Source organism: Ranitomeya variabilis, chromosome 2, assembly GCF_051348905.1.
Source record: "Ranitomeya variabilis isolate aRanVar5 chromosome 2, aRanVar5.hap1, whole genome shotgun sequence".
Taxonomy (NCBI): Eukaryota; Metazoa; Chordata; class Amphibia; order Anura; family Dendrobatidae; genus Ranitomeya; species Ranitomeya variabilis.
Window position 1 is genome coordinate 446,091,147 of NC_135233.1, and position 23,433 is coordinate 446,114,579.

The 23,433-nt window shown below is 40.3% G+C and overlaps 1 protein-coding gene across 1 annotated transcript in view; it reads right to left on the reverse strand.

Annotated features, from left to right (window-relative positions):
* SLC6A5 (solute carrier family 6 member 5) overlaps positions 1 to 20,453 on the reverse strand; it is a 65,835-nt gene extending 45,382 nt beyond the window's left edge. Inside the window, exons 1-4 of the mRNA XM_077287199.1 lie at positions 20,125 to 20,453; positions 14,897 to 15,409; positions 13,495 to 13,630; positions 9,961 to 10,092 (exon numbers count right to left, since the gene is read on the reverse strand). Of these exons, the coding sequence (XP_077143314.1) occupies positions 9,961 to 10,092; positions 13,495 to 13,630; positions 14,897 to 15,409; positions 20,125 to 20,127 (784 nt within the window). The 5' untranslated portion in view covers positions 20,128 to 20,453. The remainder of the gene's footprint in view (positions 1 to 9,960; positions 10,093 to 13,494; positions 13,631 to 14,896; positions 15,410 to 20,124) is intronic.
* Positions 20,454 to 23,433: the final 2,980 nt, after the last annotated feature.

Sequence of the window (23,433 nt, forward strand, 5' to 3'; positions counted from 1 at the left end):
TAAAGAACCCATAGTCTCACTGCTCACACAGTAAAGAATCCATAGTTTCACTGCTCACACAGTAAAGAATCCATAGTCTCACTGATCACACAGTACAGAACCCAGAGTCTCACTGCTCTTACAGTAAAGAACCCATAGTCTCACTGCTCACACAGTAAAGAACCCATAGTCTCACTGCTCTCACAGTAAAGAACCAATAGTCTCACTGCTCACACAGTAAAGAATCCATAGTCTCGCCGCTCACACAGTGAAGAACCCATAGTCTCGCTGCTCGTACAGTAAAGTGCCCATAGTCTCACTGCTCGTACAGTAAAGAATCAAGTCTCACTGCTCACACAGTGAAGAACCCATAGTCTCACTGCTCGTACAGTAAAGAATCCAGTCTCACTGCTCACACAGAGAAGAACCCATAGTCTCACTGCTCATACAGTAATGAATCCAGTCTCACTGCTCACACAGAGAAGAACCCATAGTCTCACTGCTCACACAGTAAAGAACCCATAGTCTCACCGCTCACACAGTAAAGAACCCATAGTCTCACTGCTGACACAGTAAAGAACCCATAGTCTCACTGCTCACACAGTAAAGAACCCATAGTCTCACTGCTCACACAGTAAAGAATCCATAGTTTCACTGCTCGCACAGTAAAGAATCCATAGTCTCACTGCTCACACAGTGAAGAACCCATAATCTCACTGCTCAAACAGTAAAGAATCCATAGTCTCACTGCTCGTACAGTAAAGAATCCATAGTCTCACTTTTTGCACAGTGATGAATCACTGCCTGTGATCATCATGATGAAACTTTCTTTTCTGTAGATGTAGAAGATGCCCACTTACCCTGCAGAACTAGGTCTAAAAATCTCATTCTACAGACCTCTCTACTGTTCATTCATATATTTGTACATTGACCCCAAACCTCATTTTTTTTTCCAAACTGAACAACTCCAAGTTTGATAACCCGTCTCCTGCAGACCACCCATTCCCTTAATAACCTCGGTCGCTATTCTCTGCACCCGCTCTAGCTCAGCTGTGTCTTTCTTATAGACCTAAGACCAAAATTGTGCACAGTGTCTGCAATATCAACTTGTATAGAGACAAAACTATGTTCTCGTCATCAGCATCTTTGCCTCTTTTAATGCTTCCCATGGCTTTATTTGCATGTAATGAAACGGTAGATGCTAGAACCACTTGATCCGAATCCTAGTTCCGCTCAATATTTGATGGGTGTCCAACCATTTTTTTTCTCCTGTACTTGTGGTATTTGCCCTGTTTTTAATGGCTATATGCATTTCAATAAATACATACTTTTTAACATATTTTGGCCTCAGGTGAAGGGTTGTTCTTCGGTTTTCATCAATATTTGATGGGACAAATTTTATATAAATTTTTATAAAGGCTGAAGCTCTTTTTCTCAAAGTTCCCAAAATTTTCTGCATTGATATTGAATTTAATGATGTAATTCTGTTTTCTGGCAGCCACCACTAGATGGAGCTAAAGAGCCAACTAGAGAGCTAAAAGTCCTGATGTACAGGGGGGGATAGTGTGTAACCCCATAAAAGTCATACTATACTAACAAGAAATTCGAGCCTACAAACATTGCTTCTGTTGACCATTGTTCTCTGAAAAGAAAACTAACAAACTGATGAGGAACAACAAGTCCAATAATATCCTCTTTACAAGGTTTAACTCTATTTGCAGAACGCACAGCTCAGAGAATGGATGGGAACTGCCAGAAAAGCTCTGCTCACCTGGCTCCGCAATGTGCATGAGACTTTTTAATTATAAAGTAAAGAAAATGCTACAAATATTAATCATGTACTAAACATCCAGATTATTATATCTAATTTATCACATTCTTGGAGGTAAATTTTGATGCAATTCAGCTCATTTATCTTGTTAATTCGATATATTTTGCAACTTTCTAATATACATTAAGACAGATTTACTAATCCTGAGTAATATGCAGAGACAAGACCAAGTAATATGCAGAGTAAATGTAGACTAGACCTTCTGATGGTCCAAATGTATCACAAAGGATCATGCTGGATGATGCAAAAACTGTGCAAACCACATAATGAGTGCTATGCGGGGATGTGCACCAGATTGTATTTATGGTGAATTTATCTTATTTATTGTCCTTCAATTAATCATCATTTTCAACAACTTCATCTGCTCTTAGTCCTGACCTAATAGTTATCATAGCAGAGAGTTTGTTGCATTTGCATCCAGTCTATACAACTCTTTGCAAGACATCTTTAGGATGATACATTTAATCTGCACTAAAATACAACAGGAAAACAAATCTGGTGCTAATGTATTTAGTCTGCAGATAATCATCTATAAAGTTAGAGAATATTGTTTAATTCTGATGTAAATCAGGTTTTCATTCAATGGACAGGGATGGAATGAAACAGAAAATTTCATTTATACAATGATGAAGTTTTATTAACAAAAAAATCCTTCTTTAACATTATGAGTTTGGTCGCAGACCCTTAGACTATGTTCAATTTTTTGTGTATTTCATTTTTGTTTCTGCTGCCAAAACTTTCTCCCCTAGCAATAAAAACTACATTCAAAACACCTGTTTTTCAGCGCTTTTGCTGCATTTTCGTTGGCATTTTTGCTGCTTTTTTTTTAGAAAAATATTACATTTTTTTCTTTGTTTACACTATATGTTTAAGAAACTTAGTTTTATTCACCGAAACTGCTTAAAAAATGCCATTGCGTGTTTTGCAGTGTTTTTTCTCTTTCTTATTACTTTTATTGGTGAAAAAAGAATGCAAAAATGCTGAGAGAATTGACCTGCTGCAGATTTTTAAAAATGCTGCGGTTCTTAAATTTAGGTAGGAATTAAACAACAACAAAAAAAAAGTGTGTGCATGAGATTTTCTGAAATCTCATAACTTTTGTTGGTTCTGTATAAAAGCAACTTTAATTCGCAGAAATCATGCAGGAACAAAAATACTGAGAAAAGCTTATAACATAAGTATACTGTGTATATGTGTATATATATATATATATATATATATATATATATATATATATATATATATATATATATATATATATATATATATATATATAGCTGCCAATTAGTATGTAAATATCTCAAATAATCTTATTTTTTTAGACTTAATTTTTAATCTACAGCCTATTGAGAATGAGTTCTGGATGATATTTATTGGAAGAAGCTTAGATTAGAATTACAAAGTTTTGAAATGTCCTAAATGTGACTCCGAATATGTTAATGTTGTGGTTACATCCAAAGTTTGCCCTTTCTGGTTGGAGAAGATGCTACATGTGGTCATCTCTTGTCTCTTTTGCTCTGTTTGGAGAATTTTGTGACAATTTATTAAGTTTGTCTGCTAGTGAGGTTGTGACCCATCTACTTCTCTTAACTAGTGTTATCAAATTCTCCCTTTCTGGAAATCTCACATTTCAGGTTTGGTATAACCTTAGTCCTTTTTTCCTGGTTTGGGTGAGTTTGCAATGTTATTTATTGCAGGTGATACACTGTTTTATAAATAACAAATATTTAAAAAAAAAAAAAAAAAAACTTCAGAGATGATTAAGGAAACAACATATGATTCAGACATCCTTTTTCATAAACAAAACCAAGAATTTCGACCATACATTGAGAATCTGGATCTCGGCGGATGAGTTTTCACACTAAGAATTTTGGATCTATATTTGCAAGACTATGTGAAATCCAGATCATAGATTAGAGAAAGAAGTGAAATCATACATAGATGATCTGCATATCTAGAAACGACACTGTGAATCTAGAACATCCATATCAGAATGATGGTGCACTGGAGCATCCAGAAGAACAATCACCAACACTAAGGTTATGTTCACACATTGCTTTTTTGCAGCGTTTTTTAATTTAAATTTTAAGCAGCAATTCAGCTTCTTCCAAAAAAAGCAGGTTTTGCTTGTTTTTTACAATGTTTCTTACAGCTTTTTTGGTGCTTTCTTATCGCATTTTTGTCAGGGTACATTTGCATCTTTTGCATGTTGATAAAGTTTAGTGCATAAAAAAAAATCAGATTCAACTTCATCAGGTTTGGCTCAAAAAATACAGCAAAACCTGATACCTGCATTTTTTGCAGTGTTTTTTTACCACCCATTTCTTTCAATGGGCGAAAGACGCTGCAAAAGCCCTGAAACAAATGACATGTTGCATTTTGCAAAAACACAGCTGTTTGACAAAACAGTCAGAAAAAAAAAAACAAGCTGGGTGCATGAGATTTCTGAAATCTCATAGACTTTGCTGGTACTGTGAAATGCAGCTGAAAATTAGAATAAAAAAAAAAAAACACACTGAAAAAATGCAATGTGTGAGCATAACCTTAGATCAGAAATGATCTATTTCATTCTCCAAACCAGACTAAAAGTAAGAAATCTAGATCTTACATTAGTCAGAATAAGAATGATAAGGAAATCGTGTCAAAATCAAGAAAACAATCCCTTGAAATCTAGAACATATGATAAAGCAGAGGAAGCCTACATAACTAGATATATGAGTGCTAATCTAGATCCTATATGAAACAAGAGGGGAAAACCTAGAACACGCATCTGGGAGAACATTATAATCAGTGATATATGTCAGACAGATAGTAAATATATAAATTATTTTTTTTTAAAGTATAAGAAAAATAGATTTTTCACTTTGAAATAAAAGCTAAAAGATATGGCTGATCTTAGCACCAGGCAGATACAACTGAGCAAAAACTTCAATAATCTAGCATGTGAGAAAACAAGAGGAGAACAGCACATTTATATCTCGCACATAAATGTCAGAACAATAAGAGACTAGAAAGTACAAAAATGGAAAACTGGGTGTAAAAATGTAAAAATATGTCATATAATTATAGAGGTACTCCCAGAGATTTAGGTATCACATAGGGAATATTACAGATAAAGCAAAGTGAGCCCTTTCTCACCCAATCATCAATCTATGAGAAGTCCCAAAACAATAAACTATGGAGAAAAAAAACAGTTTGCAAGAGGATGATGATGATCTAACCCAGTGAGGCAGTCACCACAATGCTTCTATCACTAAAGGAATGAGATAAAAAAAAAGTGGTAGACTTGAAAAATGTCTTCAGCGAAAAAGCTAGGGAACCAGTTCTAAGGTTCTAGAAGTCAACTAGACCACATGAATAGCTGTAATTAAAGGGCGACAATCTGTCCAAAATGACTGATCAAGCCAAGATAGATGTTCTTCATCTTTCTCCACCCTTATTTGTTTTCTGTAAGGTCAGAGCTGTCAACAGAGAAGACGGTGGCGATAGATGGAAAACAAGTAGATGGGACGGTGTAACAAAGTATTCAGCCCAGTGATTAGTGTAAACCGACGTTTTGTGCTGACAGAATCCCTTTAATCTTCCCAAGATTTCATCCCCAAAATGACACCATCCCAGGACAACATCTACAGACCCTCAGCTTCTCCAGCATCACCTGAAGACCTATACCGCATCCTACCATTGAAGGAACTGTAAGTCCAGCATTGTATCAATGATCAACAACAAACAAACAAAATAACCAAAACCAATAGGCCAAAAAAGAAACTAGGGGCATTCTGATTAATAACATTTATGTTACTAGTATAGGATATAACAAAGATATGTGGTTGGAGAAAGCTGAGTTGGGCTTGGGTTATATAACATGCCGTGTTGGATGGTGGGTTATACAACAGACCCCCTGCTAGGACTCTCCTTTGGCACTTTATTATACAGGGGGTCCCTAAAGTCTGGATACATAGCCACAAATACGTATTATCAAGAAATTAAATATATCAACATTTTATTCAATCGGAATATTACATAACTTCTGCAATATGATTTCCATCATTCGTGATGCAAAGATTGATGCAAAATTCACGTGAACTCGATGGAATAAATCCACATTCTAATTAAAGAGAATTCCTATGTGTCCAGACTTTAGGGACACCGTGTACTGTCCAAAAAACACCCTATATATGTATCAAACAGAATGGTGCCCAAACAACACTTCCGTACAGTAGCTTACAGCATTGTTACAACTACTCACATTTAAAGGATCTTAAAGAAGGTGTCCCCTACTTTGACCATTTCTTGTGATACCCCTCTCTTGTCCTCCATAAAATAATAAACCTTATACACACCTCCCGTGCCGGTGGCATTCCCGCAGTGTCGGCACTTGCTCTCCCCGGGGCGTTGTTGTGACACGTGACGCCGGTGCCCAATCACTGCTGGGGTCACTGTCTCCACCTCCTGTCGAATAAATCATGAACAGGAAGTCAGAGATCAGCTGATCCCAGACTTCCGCTTCATGCTCAATTTGTCCAAAGTTGTCCAAAGGCGGGGTCGGTGACATCAGCGCTGATTGGGCGCCGGCGTCACTTGTCCCAACAACCGCCCAAGAGCCCCAGGAAGAGCAAGTTCCGATATCTTGGGAATGGCGTGAGCATGGGAAGGGAATATAGGCTTTATTATTTTATGGGGGACAAACATTTTGATCAAGAAGGGGTTGTCTTTGTAGTGGACAACCCTCCTAAATGCAAGTACTACAAGAATAAAGATCCTAGACAGCGACTTAAAGTATAAACCCCAGATAACACAAATACACTACAAATATTCCTCACCCAATAAACGTTAGTTTGCCCCACATACACCGACAGCACACCTTCTACTGTCCAGATTTATCTGCAACATATGCATATGCAGACAACTTATTTTTGCCACTCAAATCAACCTTTGGAATAGCACAAGGTGATATTTGCATTAAGTAGAGCTACTTTGCATGGAAGCACAATCCACACCACTCAAGCTGTTCTTTGGAATAGCACATGGCGATATTAACATTAGGCACAGGTACTTTGCATGGAAATACAATAAATGCTACTCAAGCCAACCGTTGGCATAGCACATGGTGATATTAGCATTAGGTAAAGCTACTTTGAATAGAACCACAATCCACTCCACTCAAGCCAGTGGGAGAGAAAAGCTATAATATAGGCGGCACTAAAGAGACATCGAGTGAGCAGCCTGTGATCTAGAACCCTCAGACGCTGATGAGCAAAAAGAAAATGATGTTTTGAACTTCTGTCTTTCAGGCTCCATATCTCATTATCCACTTCTGCTTCCAACATGAGACCACCATCATTTTATAGACAATCATCTTGGCTATCTCATACATAAATGAGACTTGCAACTATTTAGCATATGATTAGGTATGCGGATTCTTGTCATGTCACTAATTGTTACTGTTTTGATCCAAAATTTTAATTATGTTGTTAGCATTTTGTAAATCCACCTTTGGCTTTCATCACTGCTTAATCCTTCTGGTCATGCTCTTAATCAGATTCAAGCATGTCTCCACCAAGATCTGATCCCAGGTCTCTTCTACACGTTCCCCATGTTGGTGCATACTGGTCGCCTCACTTGGGTATGTATACAGGTTTTTCTTTAACTCTGCCCACAAGTGTTGGATTGGGTTGAGGTCTGGGGACTGTTGGGGCCAATCCAGGACCTCTCCTTCATTGTCATTGACCCGTTTCTTCACCAATCTCTCAGTATGCTTTGGGTCATTGTCCTGCTGGAACACTATATCGTCCTTTTCATACCCATAGTACTCGAATGTACGAAGCAACTCATCTTGTAGGATACTCACACATATCTCAGCATTGAGACCACCATCAATCCTGATCAAGTATCCAGAGCCTTTGGCTCCCTTCACTGAACTTGATGTTTCCTTCAATTTCTCGATCCGTTAGCCTCTTTTTCCTTTGTTTCTTCCTGACCTATTTGCTCCTATCAGAGCCTAGTCTATTGACCTTCGTGTCATCGCTCCAAGTCGCCCATTTCCATTTTTTTCAGACTTTTTTGCAATCTTGAGCAGACGCTTGTTATGATAATATTGAAGTTGAGGCTTCTTCACCTTCTTTTGGGCCACCATTCCAGACTTGTGTAATGTGCATTGCACGGTGCTTGCATCCACGTCTGTGTGATCTCACTATTATGAAGCACACAATCCATCTTCTCTGTCGTGTTTGTAACGTCACCACTGATAGACCTTGGGATAAGCCGACTTGTTGACTCCGATATTTTGCCTGGATGTACACCATACGGCTTCTTGAATATATGGACGGACTTCATTTCGTGTTCTCCAACTGTCATGCCACTTATATGATGCAGTTTACCTATTGTCTTGGCCAAGACCGCTATCTATGAGCTGGATGATGCGGTTTTTGTTCTCCTGGAAAATAGTCTTCATGGCTGCTCCTCGATTTGAACCAATGACAATCAATAATCAACCTAATCAACCTAATACACTGAGCTATTAGAGAATGTGAGAACAGGTTGTATTTTGTAGCATTCAGGAAGAAAAATATTTTTCCACCACCATGAGCAAAGTAGTAACAATGCAGTGACATGACAAGAATCTGATCATATGCTAAATAGCTGCAAGTCAAATAGATATATGAGATAGCCAAGATGATTCTCTATAAAACGATGGCAGTTTCATGTTGGAAGCAGAAGTGGATGGTGAGATATGGAGCCTAAAAGTCACAAGTTCAAAACATGTATTCAGATAATATAACATTCAATGTAATATGGAGAGCAGATACAAATAACATGATAAAGAAGAGAAAGGATGAAACATGAATAACCTAGAACATAAAACACAGATCAAAGGGCACAAGATTAAGTCGAGTGAAAATCCCAGGTGATCAGGAATGAGAAGAGACAGTTGTCACATGAAGGTAATGGAGACGGCTTGTCATCTAGAACTGCTGGTCGTCGTACGAGTAATACTAATAAGGAGAACAAGTAGTTAAGAAGTATAATCCCATTACTGATGAGACCGAGAACATGTGATCCAAAATATGTAAATTCACACTCGATTCCCAAATGATGATTCTTGAAGAGATATAGTTTTTTTTTCTATACAAACGGTTTAGGGAAACCTCCGACTGATCAGACCGTATGTGCCAAGGCTTTTCTGTAGTCTCTTGTATCAGCTAACAAAATGCTCCTCAATGTTTCTAGGCCAAGTACTCCAAGTATAAAAAAAGCAAAGTACCAACAAAGCTATAATAATACACAAAGTTCCAAATTAAGGAGGCATGTCATGTATCCTCAGGGTAATCTAGATCACAACACATCCACCATGCTTTGAAGCACCTAGAACATTTTACATAGTTTGTCAGGGGTAGATAGACGCTATAAACTTTAGCTGCCATCAATTATATTTAGCTGATCATCAATTATAACAAATGGACAACAAAAAATATTCAGATACAAGCTTTTCCCGCATCACAATCCAGCCTTCACTTCAAGCCTCGGTCCCAGAACTGGAGAGGACATGTTGGCTGAAAGCATCAGAGTGCAACACCATGGCCACCAAGGTCAAATACCAATGAGATGATATGTTCAATCTAGAACAGAATATTAGTATAACCTTTCTAGCAAACAGAAGTGACAAAGTATGGGATCTAGAACGTCATATACACCCACCATACCAAGGACATATATATCATGGAGAGCATAGGGAGCCACTATGGAGAACAGTGAAGGAAGGAGCTCCAGGTGGATGTAGAGTTGTCCTCTGCTCCGTAGGCCATGTGGACTACATTTGGCTTCTTCTCTTAAGATGAAAAAGGAACAGAAGAGGAGAATCTAGAACGTTTTTTAGTTTTTTTGTGGTTGTAGGGATGTCATGGTGTCAACATACATTAGGAGGGTTCCTCATTTGGATTATTACTATGGTGTTCCCTGATTTCTCTGTAGAACATGGGTCATTGAGAACATTATTCTACAACTCGTAGCAAGTAAATCTGATCTTCACATAGCCAAGATGGTAGAACAACCAAGAGGAGATAACACAAAGAAACTCTGGATCTCTCCAAATACAATGTATCACAGAGAGGAGAAATGGCGTAGTGCGTGGGAGAAGCTATAGCGTCACTTACCTTGTAATGCAGGAATGGCTTTCCACACAGATATGGGGCCCTGACTGGCAAATTGTCCAAGTGACACCTCCAAAAGGAAAATAGGGATCCCGGCCAGAGCCAACATGGTCAAGTAGGGAATAAGGAAAGCACCTGAGAGAAGACAGAGCAATGAGATAATGGGAAAACCTCTTTAAGGCTTCTTACTAACAAAGTTAATTCTAATCAACATTTTAATAAATACATCTTGGAATAATATTTTCCACAATTGGATGTGTTTTAATTTTTTTTTCCTGTGCTGAGATAATCTTATAACTGTGCCCCTGCTGTGTCCTGTGTAATGGCGGTGTCTGACCGTACAGGGACATGGTCTGATCATACCACAGCTCCTGGGCAGGGGAGGAAGCAAAAGAGTAGACATACAGGACTGCATGGGATCACAGCTGATTCTTTATGTGAGGCAAAACATTTCACTGCCTTTTTTTAGTGTTTTATGTTTGGAAGTTATATTCCAGTTTCTGCACTCTTCAATGGTTTTCCCACAAAGTACATTTTAAGCTAAATATTGGAGAGCACGGGATCACAAATGATTATTTGTTTGAGGCAAAACATTGCTTAAAACAGGCAGTGAACTGTTTTTCCTCACAGAAAGAATTATTTGTGATCCCTTGCAATCCTGTATGTATACTCTTTAGCTTCCTCCCATGCCCAGCAGCTGTGGTATGATCAGACCATGTCCCTGTATGGTCAGACACAGCCATTACACAGTACACAGCAGGGGCACACAGTTATAAGATTATCTCAGCACAGGAACATTTTATTTAAACACATCCAATTGTGGAAATTATTATTCCAAGATGTATTGAATAAAATGTACTTTGTTTATGGGACAACCCTTTAAGAGTGCAGAAACTGAAATATAACTTCCCAGCATGACACATCTCAGAATATATATGTCTGCCTGTCATCTATCTCATATCTGTCGATATATTATCTATTAATCTTTCTTTGTTTAATTTCTTGTGTGATGCAATTATGTGACATTGTACAGTGACTAGTGTGATGTTATAGCACAAAACTTGCATCCTGTAAGGTTGTTTGACTGTGAAATAGGATAATGGATTTTCAGGCTTGTGAGATGTGAAATTAGAATATTAATTGCTGAGCTGTTTAATTGGGATGAAAGCTTATCACATATTGCAGACTGCGGTGTGTGGTGTAATACTAGTATATCATATACTGCAGAGTCCGGGGACTATGAAAATACAATATTGTGCCCTACAGAGTGATAACCATCTGATGCAGTTATCATAGTATATTATATATTGCAGGAGTTGGTTGTTATAATGGGGTACTGTGTAACATTTGTGGATAAATAGTAGTGCTGTACATTGCACACTGCAGTGTTGTATGATGTCATATCAGTATATCATACACTGTGGTGATGTAATATTAGTATCTTATATACTGCAGTGATATCATATTAGTATATTATATACTGCAGTGATGTATGATGTCATATTAGTATGTTATATACTGCAGTGATGTAATATTAGTATACTGTATATTGCAGGTTGTGTGATGTAATATTAGCATATTATACACTGAACTGATGTAACAATAATATATCATACACTGCAGTAATGAGTGATGTAATAACAGTATATTGTGCACTGCAGGTTGTTTATACAGTAAATTATACAAAGCAGTGATGAGCGATATAATAATAGAATATTTTACACTGATATGAGGTGTAATAATGATACTTGTGATATAGCAATACTATAGTATACACTGCTGAGATGTGAGCTGTGATATATACTGCAGTGATATGTGATGTCATAGCAGCCTATTGTATATCCGGTGATGTAAAAACTGTATATTGTATACTGTAGGTCGTGTGATGTAATAGCAGTATATTGTACACTGCAGTGATTATAGGATGGTGGTCGCTGCTGTGCTGTTATACCTCTGTAATAGCACGTTGTACACTGCAGTGTTCTGTAGTTGCTATTACTGTGTACTGTAATACCAGCATATTATACACAGCAGGGTATTTGTTTCATTGTGTTATGTTCTGCCCTGAAGCGACATTTCCCTCTTTGAAGCATTAACCTTTTCCCTGACAATCTGCAGATCCGCTCTGTTCTCTGCACTGCAGTACTGTAATGGTGTGCAGAGCTCCAGGTGTTGTCATTGGGGAAAAGGTGTGCACCACTGTCACCCCTGTCACCCTGCCTCTTCTACTGTCACCCTGATTCTCCTACTGTCACCCGTCACCCCTGCCTCTCCTACTGTCACCCCTGCCTCTCCTACTGTCACCCTGCCTCTCCTACTGTCACCCCTGCCTCTCCTACTGTCACCCCTGTCACCCTGCTCCTTCTACTGTCACCCCTGTCACCCTGCCTCTTCTACTGTCACCCTGATTCTCCTACTGTCACCCGTCACCCCTGCCTCTCCTACTGTCACCCCTGTCACCCTGCTCCTTCTACTGTCACCCTGCCTCTCTTACTGTCACCCCTGTTACCCTGCATCTCCTACTGTCACCCCTGTCACCCTGCCTCTCCTACTGTCACCCTGCCTCTTCTACTGTCACCCCCGTCACCCTGCCCCTTCTACTGTCACCCCTGTCACCCTGCATCTCCTACTGTCACCCCCGTCACCCTGCCCCTTCTACTGTCACCCCTGTCACCCTGCCTCTCCTACTGTCACCCTGCCTCTTCTACTGTCACCCCCGTCACCCTGCCCCTTCTACTGTCACCCAGCCTCTCCTACTGTCACCCGTCACCCAGCCTCTCCTACTGTCACCCCTGTCACCCTGCCTCTCCTACTGTCACCCCCGTCACCCTGCCCCTTCTACTGTCACCCCTGTCACCCTGCATCTCCTACTGTCACCCCCGTCACCCTGCCCCTTCTACTGTCACCCCTGTCACCCAGCCTCTCCTACTGTCACCCCTGTCACCCTGCCTCTCCTACTGTCACCCCCGTCACCCTGCCCCTTCTACTGTCACCCCTGTCACCCTGCCTCTCCTACTGTCACCCCCGTCACCCTGCCCCTTCTACTGTCACCCCTGTCACCCTGCATCTCCTACTGTCACCCCCGTCACCCTGCCCCTTCTACTGTCACCCCTGTCACCCAGCCTCTCCTACTGTCACCCCTGTCACCCTGCCTCTCCTACTGTCACCCCTGTCACCCTGCGCCTTCTACTGTCACCCCTTTCACCCAGCCTCTCCTACTGTCACCCGTCACCCTGCCTCTCCTACTGTCACCCCTGTCACCCTGCCTCTCCTACTGTCACCCCTGTCACCCTGACTCTTCTACTGTCACCCCTGTCACCCTGCCTCTCCTACTCTCACATGCCTCATATATTATATATAGTAAAGTGCTGCAAATAGCACCAGGTTCTCCAGATATTTCTGGACAGTCCTTAATTCTGGGGTTCAGGTTTATATAATATTACCACCATTTGTTTGCTCTTATGTATTATTTTTTCATGTACAGAACATTCTCTGCATTCTCCATCATCTCCAACGTGACAGCAATCAGTACTGTACCTCCGCCATTTTTAAATGCCAAGTAGGGAAATCTCCAGACATTGCCCAGGCCCACAGCATAGCCCACCATAGAAAGGATAAAATCCAGTTTACTAGACCAGTTCCCTCTTGCTTTATTCTCATCCCCATCATCTTCCTAAGAAAAGAGAATCAGGTCACACATCTCACAAAACCAGAACAAAAGGACTGATTTATACACTGACAACTGTCCTAACTTTTCATAAAATGTTTTCTCTTACATTGGGGATAAACGTATTTTAAAAATATACATATTATATATATATATATATATATATATATATATATATATATATATATATATATATAACCCAAAATGTTTGTTATATAATGATAGATAGATAGAGAATAGATAGATTGATTGATTGATTGATAGATAATTAAATAGAAAATAAGTGAAATTAATAAGTAATTAGAAGATAAATTTTGTAAATATAGAAAGAAATAAAATAAATAGAAAATAAATAAATTATTTAAAAGTTATTTAGATAGAAAATAAATAGATAATAGATAGATAATAGATAGATAGATAATAGATAGATGATTGATAGAATAGATAATAGAAAATAAATAGATAGATAATAGATAGATAGATAGATAGATAGATAGATAGATAGATAGATAGATAGATAGAAAATAGATAGATAATAGATAGACAGATAATACATAGATGGATAGATAATAGATGATTGATAGAATAGATAATAGAAAATAAATAGATAATGGATAGATAATAAATAGATAGATAAATAGATAATGGATAGATAATAGATAGATAAGAGATAGATAGAAGATAGATAGATAATAGAAAATAATTAGATAGATGTTACAGAAACATTAATTAACTCTTTTAATTTGTTTTCTCATTGCTATGGATGGATGAAATAACACAAAGTATCTATAAATGTAGCAGAGTTGGATGTGTGTTTATTGCATTGCTCTTGGTATTATAAGTGACATTGTATATTTTCGGGGTCTGCAGATGAATCTATTTCTTTTATTAATGTCAGTTCTCGCTTTGCAGAAAGTATTTAAAATTAAAATCGGTTTCTGCTATATCAGTGCACACACATCGGTTACATCAGCATGCGGTACATGCCTATACCGGGATCAGACGTATACAGAATAGACTTTTATGACTTCTTTCCTGCACAATTCGCTTCCACAATTTTCAAAGCAAAAACCCTTCTGCTCATTACGGCATTTTTTTTAATGCAAAGATCTATAAACTTGAACAAGCAGCTCCCGATTTATTGCAAGGAATGTAACACTGGACTTTCTGCCGGGACCTCGATCACTGAGTGCCAGCTCTTGTGCCTCTTTGCCGCTCACTTCCCCATCTCACCCCCACTGCACACATAATAAGGTCCTTAGAGGTTCTTACCCCGCTGAGGTTGCCGGATAGGACTGAGGTGTTGCCGTCTGTGCCCAGGACCACCGTGCTCTGGTTCATGGGCACCCAGCCCCCCCTGGCATTGTTCTGCTCCAGGGTGGTCTTGCCATAGCTCTGGCTGGGGTCGCCCTCTGCGCTCTGGAGGGGCACAATCCTGCAGTGCACAGAGTTACTCTGCCCGTTGATGTCGGTCATGTTTGAAGCCTTCAGTGGGAATCCATCCGCAGAGTCTTTCCTTATGACAAAGTTGCCATGACTTGGGGTGCTGATCTTACACGACCCCCCAGTTCTAGACCTCTCCAGGGCACTGGCTTTGGATTCCTCAAATCCTTTGCTGTCATTGGAAGTAGATTGGGATAGCCTGGCCAATTTGGAGGAGGCTTGTAGGGGGACATCATTGTCCGGGCTGTGCTGGGTAACTCCTGCGCCCCCAATCAGTCCTGGAGAAGCCCCCTCTGGGCTGTTCACTGTCTTCTGCCTCACATCCATTGGATTCACGTAGTCCTGCGGAATATAAGGGGATTCTTATATCACTTGTGGGGGATGTTGTGACCTGCGATGCAAGGTAACATTGTATCTGCTGCACTCAGCCGCCCTCATTCATGTCTCTTGGCCTTGCAATGGTTAATTATTTTTGTTAGCCCAGGGGTGTATGGGATTATCTACAGTGCTGGCAGAGACCCGGGCCCTGGTTGGGTTTCACATCACGACCTGATCAGGTTCCTGCCCCTTCATTGTTGTACAAAGATTCTTTAATTTTCCGCCCCATTTCCTCTGTGTCACTCAGCGCTCAGCAGCCGCAGAGTCAGGAGGGGACAAAACTCCGCACAATCCCCCCGTGTCTCTTCCTACGACCCCTCTCAGTCCCGACACTGCGACCTTACAGGCAAATACTTACCTTTATATCAGGGAGAAAAGAGGGGACAATGTTCCAGACTCCGACAGAAATAAGAAGCTGGGGCGATATATACAGAGAAGAGGGACTGTATATATAGAGAAGGGGGACTGTATACAGAGAAGGGTGACTGAATATATAGAGAAGGGGGACTGTATACAGAGAAGGGGGGCTGTATGTAGAGAGAAGGGGGACTGAATATATAGAGAAGGGGGACTGTATGTACAGAGAAGGGGGACTGTATGTACAGAGAAGGGGGACTGTATATATAGAGAAGGGGGACTGTATACAGAGAAGGGGGGCTGTATGTAGAGAGAAGGGGGACTGAATATATAGAGAAGGGGGACTGTATGTACAGAGAAGGGGGACTGTATGTACAGAGAAGGGGGACTGTATATATAGAGAAGGGGGGCTGTATGTACAGAGAAGGGGGACTGTATATATAGAGAAGGGGGGCTGTATGTACAGAGAAGAGGGACTGTATATATAGAGAAGGGGGACTGTATGTACAGAGAAGGGGGACTGAATATATAGAGAAGGGGGACTGTATGTACAGAGAAGGGGGACTGTATATATAGAGAAGGGGGGCTGTATGTACAGAGAAGGGGGACTGTATATATAGAGAAGGGGGGCTGTATGTACAGAGAAGGGGGACTGTATATATAGAGAAGGGGGCTGTATGTACAGAGAAGGGGGACTGAATATATAGAGAAGGGGACTGTATGTACAGAGAAGGGGCACTGTATGTACAGAGAAGGGGGACTGTATATATAGAGAAGGGGGACTGTATGTACAGAGAAGAGGGACTGTATATACAGAGAAGAGGGACTGTATATATAGAGAAGGGGGGCTGTATGTACAGAGAAGGGGGACTGTATATATAGAGAAGGGGGCTGTATGTACAGAGAAGGGGGACTGAATATATAGAGAAGGGGACTGTATGTACAGAGAAGGGGCACTGTATGTACAGAGAAGGGGGACTGTATATATAGAGAAGGGGGACTGTATGTACAGAGAAGAGGGACTGTATATACAGAGAAGAGGGACTGTATATATAGAGAAGGGGGGCTGTATGTACAGAGAAGGGGGACTGAATATATAGAGAAGGGGGTCTGTATGTACAGAGAAGGGGGACTGTATGTACAGAGAAGGGGGACTGTATATATAGAGAAGGGGGGCTGTATGTACAGAGAAGGGGGACTGTATATATAGAGAAGAGGGACTGTATATATAGAGAAGGGGGGGCTGTATGTACAGAGAAGGGGGACTGAATATATAGAGAAGGGGGACTGTATGTACAGAGAAGGGGGACTGTATGTACAGAGAAGGGAGACTGTATATATAGAGAAGGGGGACTGTATACAGAGAAGGGGGGCTGTATGTAGAGAGAAGGGGGACTGAATATATAGAGAAGGGGGACTGTATGTACAGAGAAGGGGGACTGTATATATAGAGAAGGGGGGCTGTATGTACAGAGAAGGGGGACTGTATATATAGAGAAGGGGGGCTGTATGTACAGAGAAGAGGGACTGTATATATAGAGAAGGGGGGCTGTATGTACAGAGAAGAGGGACTGTATATATAGAGAAGGGGGACTGTATGTACAGAGAAGGGGGACTGAATATATAGAGAAGGGGGACTGTATGTACAGAGAAGGGGGACAGTATATATAGAGAAGGGGGGCTGTATGTACAGAGAAGGGGGACTGTATGTACAGAGAAGGGGGACTGAATATATAGAGAAGGGGGACTGTATGTACAGAGAAGGGGGACTGTATGTACAGAGAAGGGGGACTGTATATATAGAGAAGGGGGGCTGTATGTACAGAGAAGGGGGACTGTATATATAGAGAAGGGGGGCTGTATGTACAGAGAAGAGGGACTGTATATATAGAGAAGGGGGACTGTATGTACAGAGAAGGGGGACTGAATATATAGAGAAGGGGGACTGTATGTACAGAGAAGGGGGACTGTATATATAGAGAAGGGGGGCTGTATGTACAGAGAAGGGGGACTGTATGTACAGAGAAGGGGGACTGTATGTACAGAGAAGGGTGACTGTATATATAGAGAAGGGGGACTGTATGTACAGAGAAGGGGGACTGTATGTACAGAGATGGGGACTGTATATACAGAGAATGGGGACTGTATATACAGAGATGGGGACTGTATACACAGAGAAGGGGACTGTATATACAGAGAAGGGGGACTTTATATACAGAGAAGGGGGGCTGTATGTACAGGGAAGGAGGGGCTGTATATACAGAGAAGAGGGACTTTATATACAGAGAACGGGGACTGTATACACAGAGAAGGAGAACTGAGTACACAGAACAAAGGGACTATATATACAGAGGAGAATAACAGGTAAATGTGAATGTGGCCGGAAATATATATACAGAGAATAAACTAGCGGAAAGGAGGAAGAATTGGACAAATCTAAATGTTTCCTACAAAACTTCAAAAGATCAATGTTTGATTATCTGTTTCAGAATTTATCCAGTGTGTGTGTCTGTTGTGAACACATTTAAGATAAATAAATGCATTTAAGAAAGGTAGATAGATAAAAAGATAATAGATAGATAACAGATAGATAGATAGAGATAGATATAGATAGATAGATAATAGATATAGAATTAGATAGATGTATAGATAGATTTATAGATAGAGATAAAGATATATAGATTGATATAGATAGATAATAGATAGATAATAAAAATAGATAGATAGATAGATAGATAGATAGATAGATAGATAGATAGATAGATAGATAGACTGGAGCTGTGTGTTCTACCTAGAATTCGGATCTATGCTCAAGTGAAAAGGAAATGTATATATTTGTCCTTAAATAAAAACGTAGAAAGCCCGAGCAGGTTGAGCAGAATGGACAAATCCCAAACTGGCAGGTTCAGGACTGCGGACTGTTTTCTGTAAGTGCAGAGATGCAGAATAAGTTTTGAGACTGCAGAAATCTCAGGTAGCTTACCCACCATTAGGAAATAATGAGCAGATCAGCTCTGTGGTCCTCTGCAGGATGGATTCAGCAGCACCTGGGGGTTCAGCACTGGGGACAGTAACTGGGGGATCAGCACTGTAGACTGTACTTGGGGCTCAACACTGTAGACAGCACCTTGAAGCTAAGCACTCTGAGCAGCACCTGGGGGTTCAGCACTGGCGATAGCAACTGGGGGTTCACCACAGTGGACAGCATCTGGGGCTTTAGCACTGTGGACAGTAAATGGGGGTTCAGCACTGTAGACAGCAGCTGGGGGTTCAGCACTGTAGACAGCAACTGGGGGTTCAGCACTGGGGACAGCATCTGGTAGTTCAGCACTGGGGACAGCACCTGGGGGTTCAGCACTGGGGACAGCATCTGGTAGTTCAGCACTGGGGACAGCACCTGGGGGTTCAGCACTGGGGACAGCATCTGGGAGTTCATCACTGGAGACAGCATCTGGGAGTTCAGCAATGTAGACAGCATCTGGGGGTTCAGCACTGGGGATAGCATCTGGGGGTTCAGCACTGGGGACAGCATCTGGGAGTTCAGCACTGTAGACAGCACCTGGGGGTTCAGCACTGGGGATAGCAGCTGGGGGTTCAGCACTGTAGACAGCAACTGGGAGTTCTGCACTGTAGACTGCACCTGGGGGTTCAGCACTGTAGACTGCACCTGGGGGTACAGCACGGGGGATAGAAGCTGGAGGTTCAGATGGTTCAGCACTGTGGACAGCACCACAACTACAGCATTGCTATAGGTTTTTGCTGAACACACATACTGGATGATGCAGAATAGTAGACATCTTCCCTGGGCTCTGCACTATGGTCAGTTTCTGGAGAGTTGAACCTATGGACTTCTACTGGAGAATTCAGTACTGTAGACATGTCCTCTAGGTTTAACTCTGTGGAAATCGCCTCTAGGTTCAGCAATGTGGACATCTCTAGGTTCACCACTGTGGACATCTCCTCTAGGTTCACCAATGTGGACATCTCCTCTAGGTTCTGCACTGTGGACATATCACCTCAACAAGGGTCCAGCAATTTGGGAGGACCTCTAACTTTAACACTATGGACATCTCAAAGTGGGTTCAGCACTATCAATAGCTCCCCTAAGTTAAACCCTATTTAGAGGTCTCCCAGAGTTTAGCACTATGGAGAGACCCTCCAAATGTATCAGTACAGACAGCACGACCCCCAACACTCCTCACAGTGCCCCAGGTTCCGCACAACATGGACATCTCACCCCAGCGATAAAACCCCGCAGACAGTACAGAGATGAGGACTGTACCCTCAGAAATCCCCCCAGATGTGAAGAGTCCAGCACTCACCATCTCCGCCCGAGTCCTGGCGCCACTTGCTGCAGAGTGAGGAACACTGGAAGCTCCTGTGAGAGGAGACGCTTGTATACCTTGCTGGAGAAGTGTGGCTTTGCGTCAGTGCAGCACAAGGTGCCCTTCGCCTGACATTTTCTTGATAATAAGAGTTTGATAAATCATTACACTTGCATTCAGATTTTAAAGGGACAGCGTCCTCCAAGTGCCTTGTGAGCTGTCAGTCATCCGGGGGGATTGCGTCTACAACGTGAGTCACAGGGGGGCGATTACTACAGGGAGGAAGTCATTAGAGGGGGCTTAGCACGACCACGTCCCTGTACATTAAACACAGAGGCAGCAATGAGCCCAGTCAGTGGCAGACCGCTGCTTCCCTTATTGGGATTCAGGTGTTTATCCAATTGGATCTGGATTTAGCAATGAGGCGGCTTTAAGAGGGCATTTATATAACAGGGTGGGATGTTATACCGAGCTGCAAAGAGTTAAAGGCAAGTTCTTATTTTACAGCAAAGGAGAAAGGACATTTGACCTAATAATTTAGAGGACTTTTACCTAAGGCTGATGTGTCTTTATTCTAGAGCCTTGGACTATTTTGAGATAATGTATCTGCATAGGACATAAGGATATAGTACATCTGCAGCTGCAGAGAATGTACATAGGACTGACAGCTCAGGACCTGGTGACAGCTGGTGCAGCTAAATATATATAACATTATAAATATATATGTAATATATATGGATGTGCATATATGCATATATGTGTGAGTGCACTTATATATATGCGTGTATGCATGTGGACACACACACACACACACACACACACACACACACACACACACACACACACACACACACACACACACACACACACACACACACGTACAGCACCATGGAATTAATGGTGTTATATAACATATATACATATGTATATATATACTGGATATATGTATATATATATATATGTATGTATATATAGGGATTTCTTAGATTGTTTTTTGTATTACTTTAAATGACAAACTATTGATACACCGAAAATATAGAGGAGTTGTTTTTTTTTTTAAAGAAGAAGAAACGTGATGTCGGATTTGTTTAATTTACCCCTTCTATTAAGCATACAGCAATAGATACTGATGGCTAACAATTGTAATAACAATAAAAGAGTAGCATAGTAACATTAATACAACAGTAATAAAAAAAAATCGAATTGTATAATAAGCATCATTATGTTCCAAAAAAAAAACAAAACAATAATACATAAAATAGCAAGACAAAATAATAATAGGAAATACAAATGATAAAATCATAATAATTAAAATAGGAAAATAACGTATTTAAGTAATTATAATAACTGAATTCTTCTAGATTCTAACATTTAAATTATGAATGTTTTCACTTGTTTGATACATTTGTTTTAAAAATATATAATTTAACATGCATAAATAGTAACACACACATATATAAGTATAAATATATATGTGTGTATATATATGTGTGTGTGTGTGTGTTTCAGTGTGTGTATATACATATATGTGTGTGTGTGTGTATGTATATATATTATGTGTGTGTTTGAGTGTATATATACTGTATATATATATGTATGTAATATACGAGTGTATATATATATATATATATATATATATATACATGGGTGTGAGTGTATATATGTATATGCGGGTGTCTGTGTATATATATATATGTGAGTGTATATATGTATATGTGTGTGTGTATATATATATATATATATATATATATATATATATATATATATATATATATGATTATTATTATTATTATTGTTTTGTTCTTGAGTAAGGAGATGATGAGGTATGAAATAAATTTCCAGAACCATTTCTATAAATCTAGGCGGATGTCGGATCGGTCCTGTCCTGTATTGGTCCTTGCTGGTTCTGAAGGGGTTATATCTGGTATTTAATACATGTTTTTTTCTTGCTGACTCGCAGCTTTGCGTCTTTTCCGATCCTGCTGCCCCAGCACAATGACTCAATTCTATATCTATCAACGGGACATTAATAAGACGATAAACTATAAACGCTGCGTTATTACAAGCCGCTAATGACGTCACAGGCGTAACCGCCGGAGAGGACAGCTGCACCCCCTCCCTCCATTCTGGGTCTTGGAGTTTCAGTGATAAATTAGGAAAACATGGAATTTTTTTTCTGGTCTTTAGGTTGTAACCGAGAATGTGTAACTGGCTGCACTGCAGAGAATTGGGGTAGGGGGTGATGGGGTGAAATATGGGGGGACAAGAGAGGGGAGGAAGGACATGGGGGAGAGGAGGGAGGCTTGGAAAAAAAGGAGACATTGCAGACAATAAATGAATAAAAAATGCCAATAAAGCTAAGAATATTATAATAGCGCAGCAGCGTTATAACAGAAGTAACTGGACAAGTAAATCAATGTCTGAAAATTATTATAATTGCTAAAGAATAAATGACATTTTACTGCTCATTGATGGAGAATATGGAGCCTGTATAATATATAATGAAATAGTTTGTTAGTTTTTCCTGTAACAATGCGTTAATTAGATATTTGGGTGTGATGTGTTGCTCTAACCTTTATTTTAATTTCTTTCATGCATTCTAAAATAAATAAATAAATACAATTATTTAATTAACAACTTTGCAAAAAGTCTTGATTTGAAAAGGAAAACATACAAATGTCTGCAGCTCCTGTGCAGACCAATGTGACTCCCAAATTAGAGATCCATAATGCTGCAGTCAGTTATTACTTCCTCTGCTTTTTTTTTCCAGATGAATGGAAGAGTACTAGTAACACATAACTGCAGGATCAGACTGTACATGGGTTGCTTGTTGTGTTCTGTAACCATGGAAACACATGGATCTGCATCAGTTCTGTGGATTTTAAATGAAGAATCCACCTGAATTGGCCACTACTTTGCACCTATTATGGAGCTCAATGGACACACCAGTATTCAGAAAGCTCCTGAGCACCCTCTAGTGGTGGATTAAGGAAGATACATTTCTGTCTTTGCAGGTTTTTTGTTGTTTTTTTTTTAGAGCACTGGTTTGGAAAAATGGAGCTCTGACAGTCTTTAGCATAAATTGGGAAATGAATCACTACAGAATAGGAGGTGTAAAATCACTTTACATCATGTAATTAGAGACTGTCTGTGTCTAACTAAAATCCTGGTATTACAGAAGCTTATTAACAGCACTGTGCTCCAGTATCAGAGGACAGGCTGGCTATGCAGGGACTGCGCAGAGATAATTACACTATTTAGTCCATCACTGTTTACAGGAGACAATGAACTGACAGTGTGTAAAAT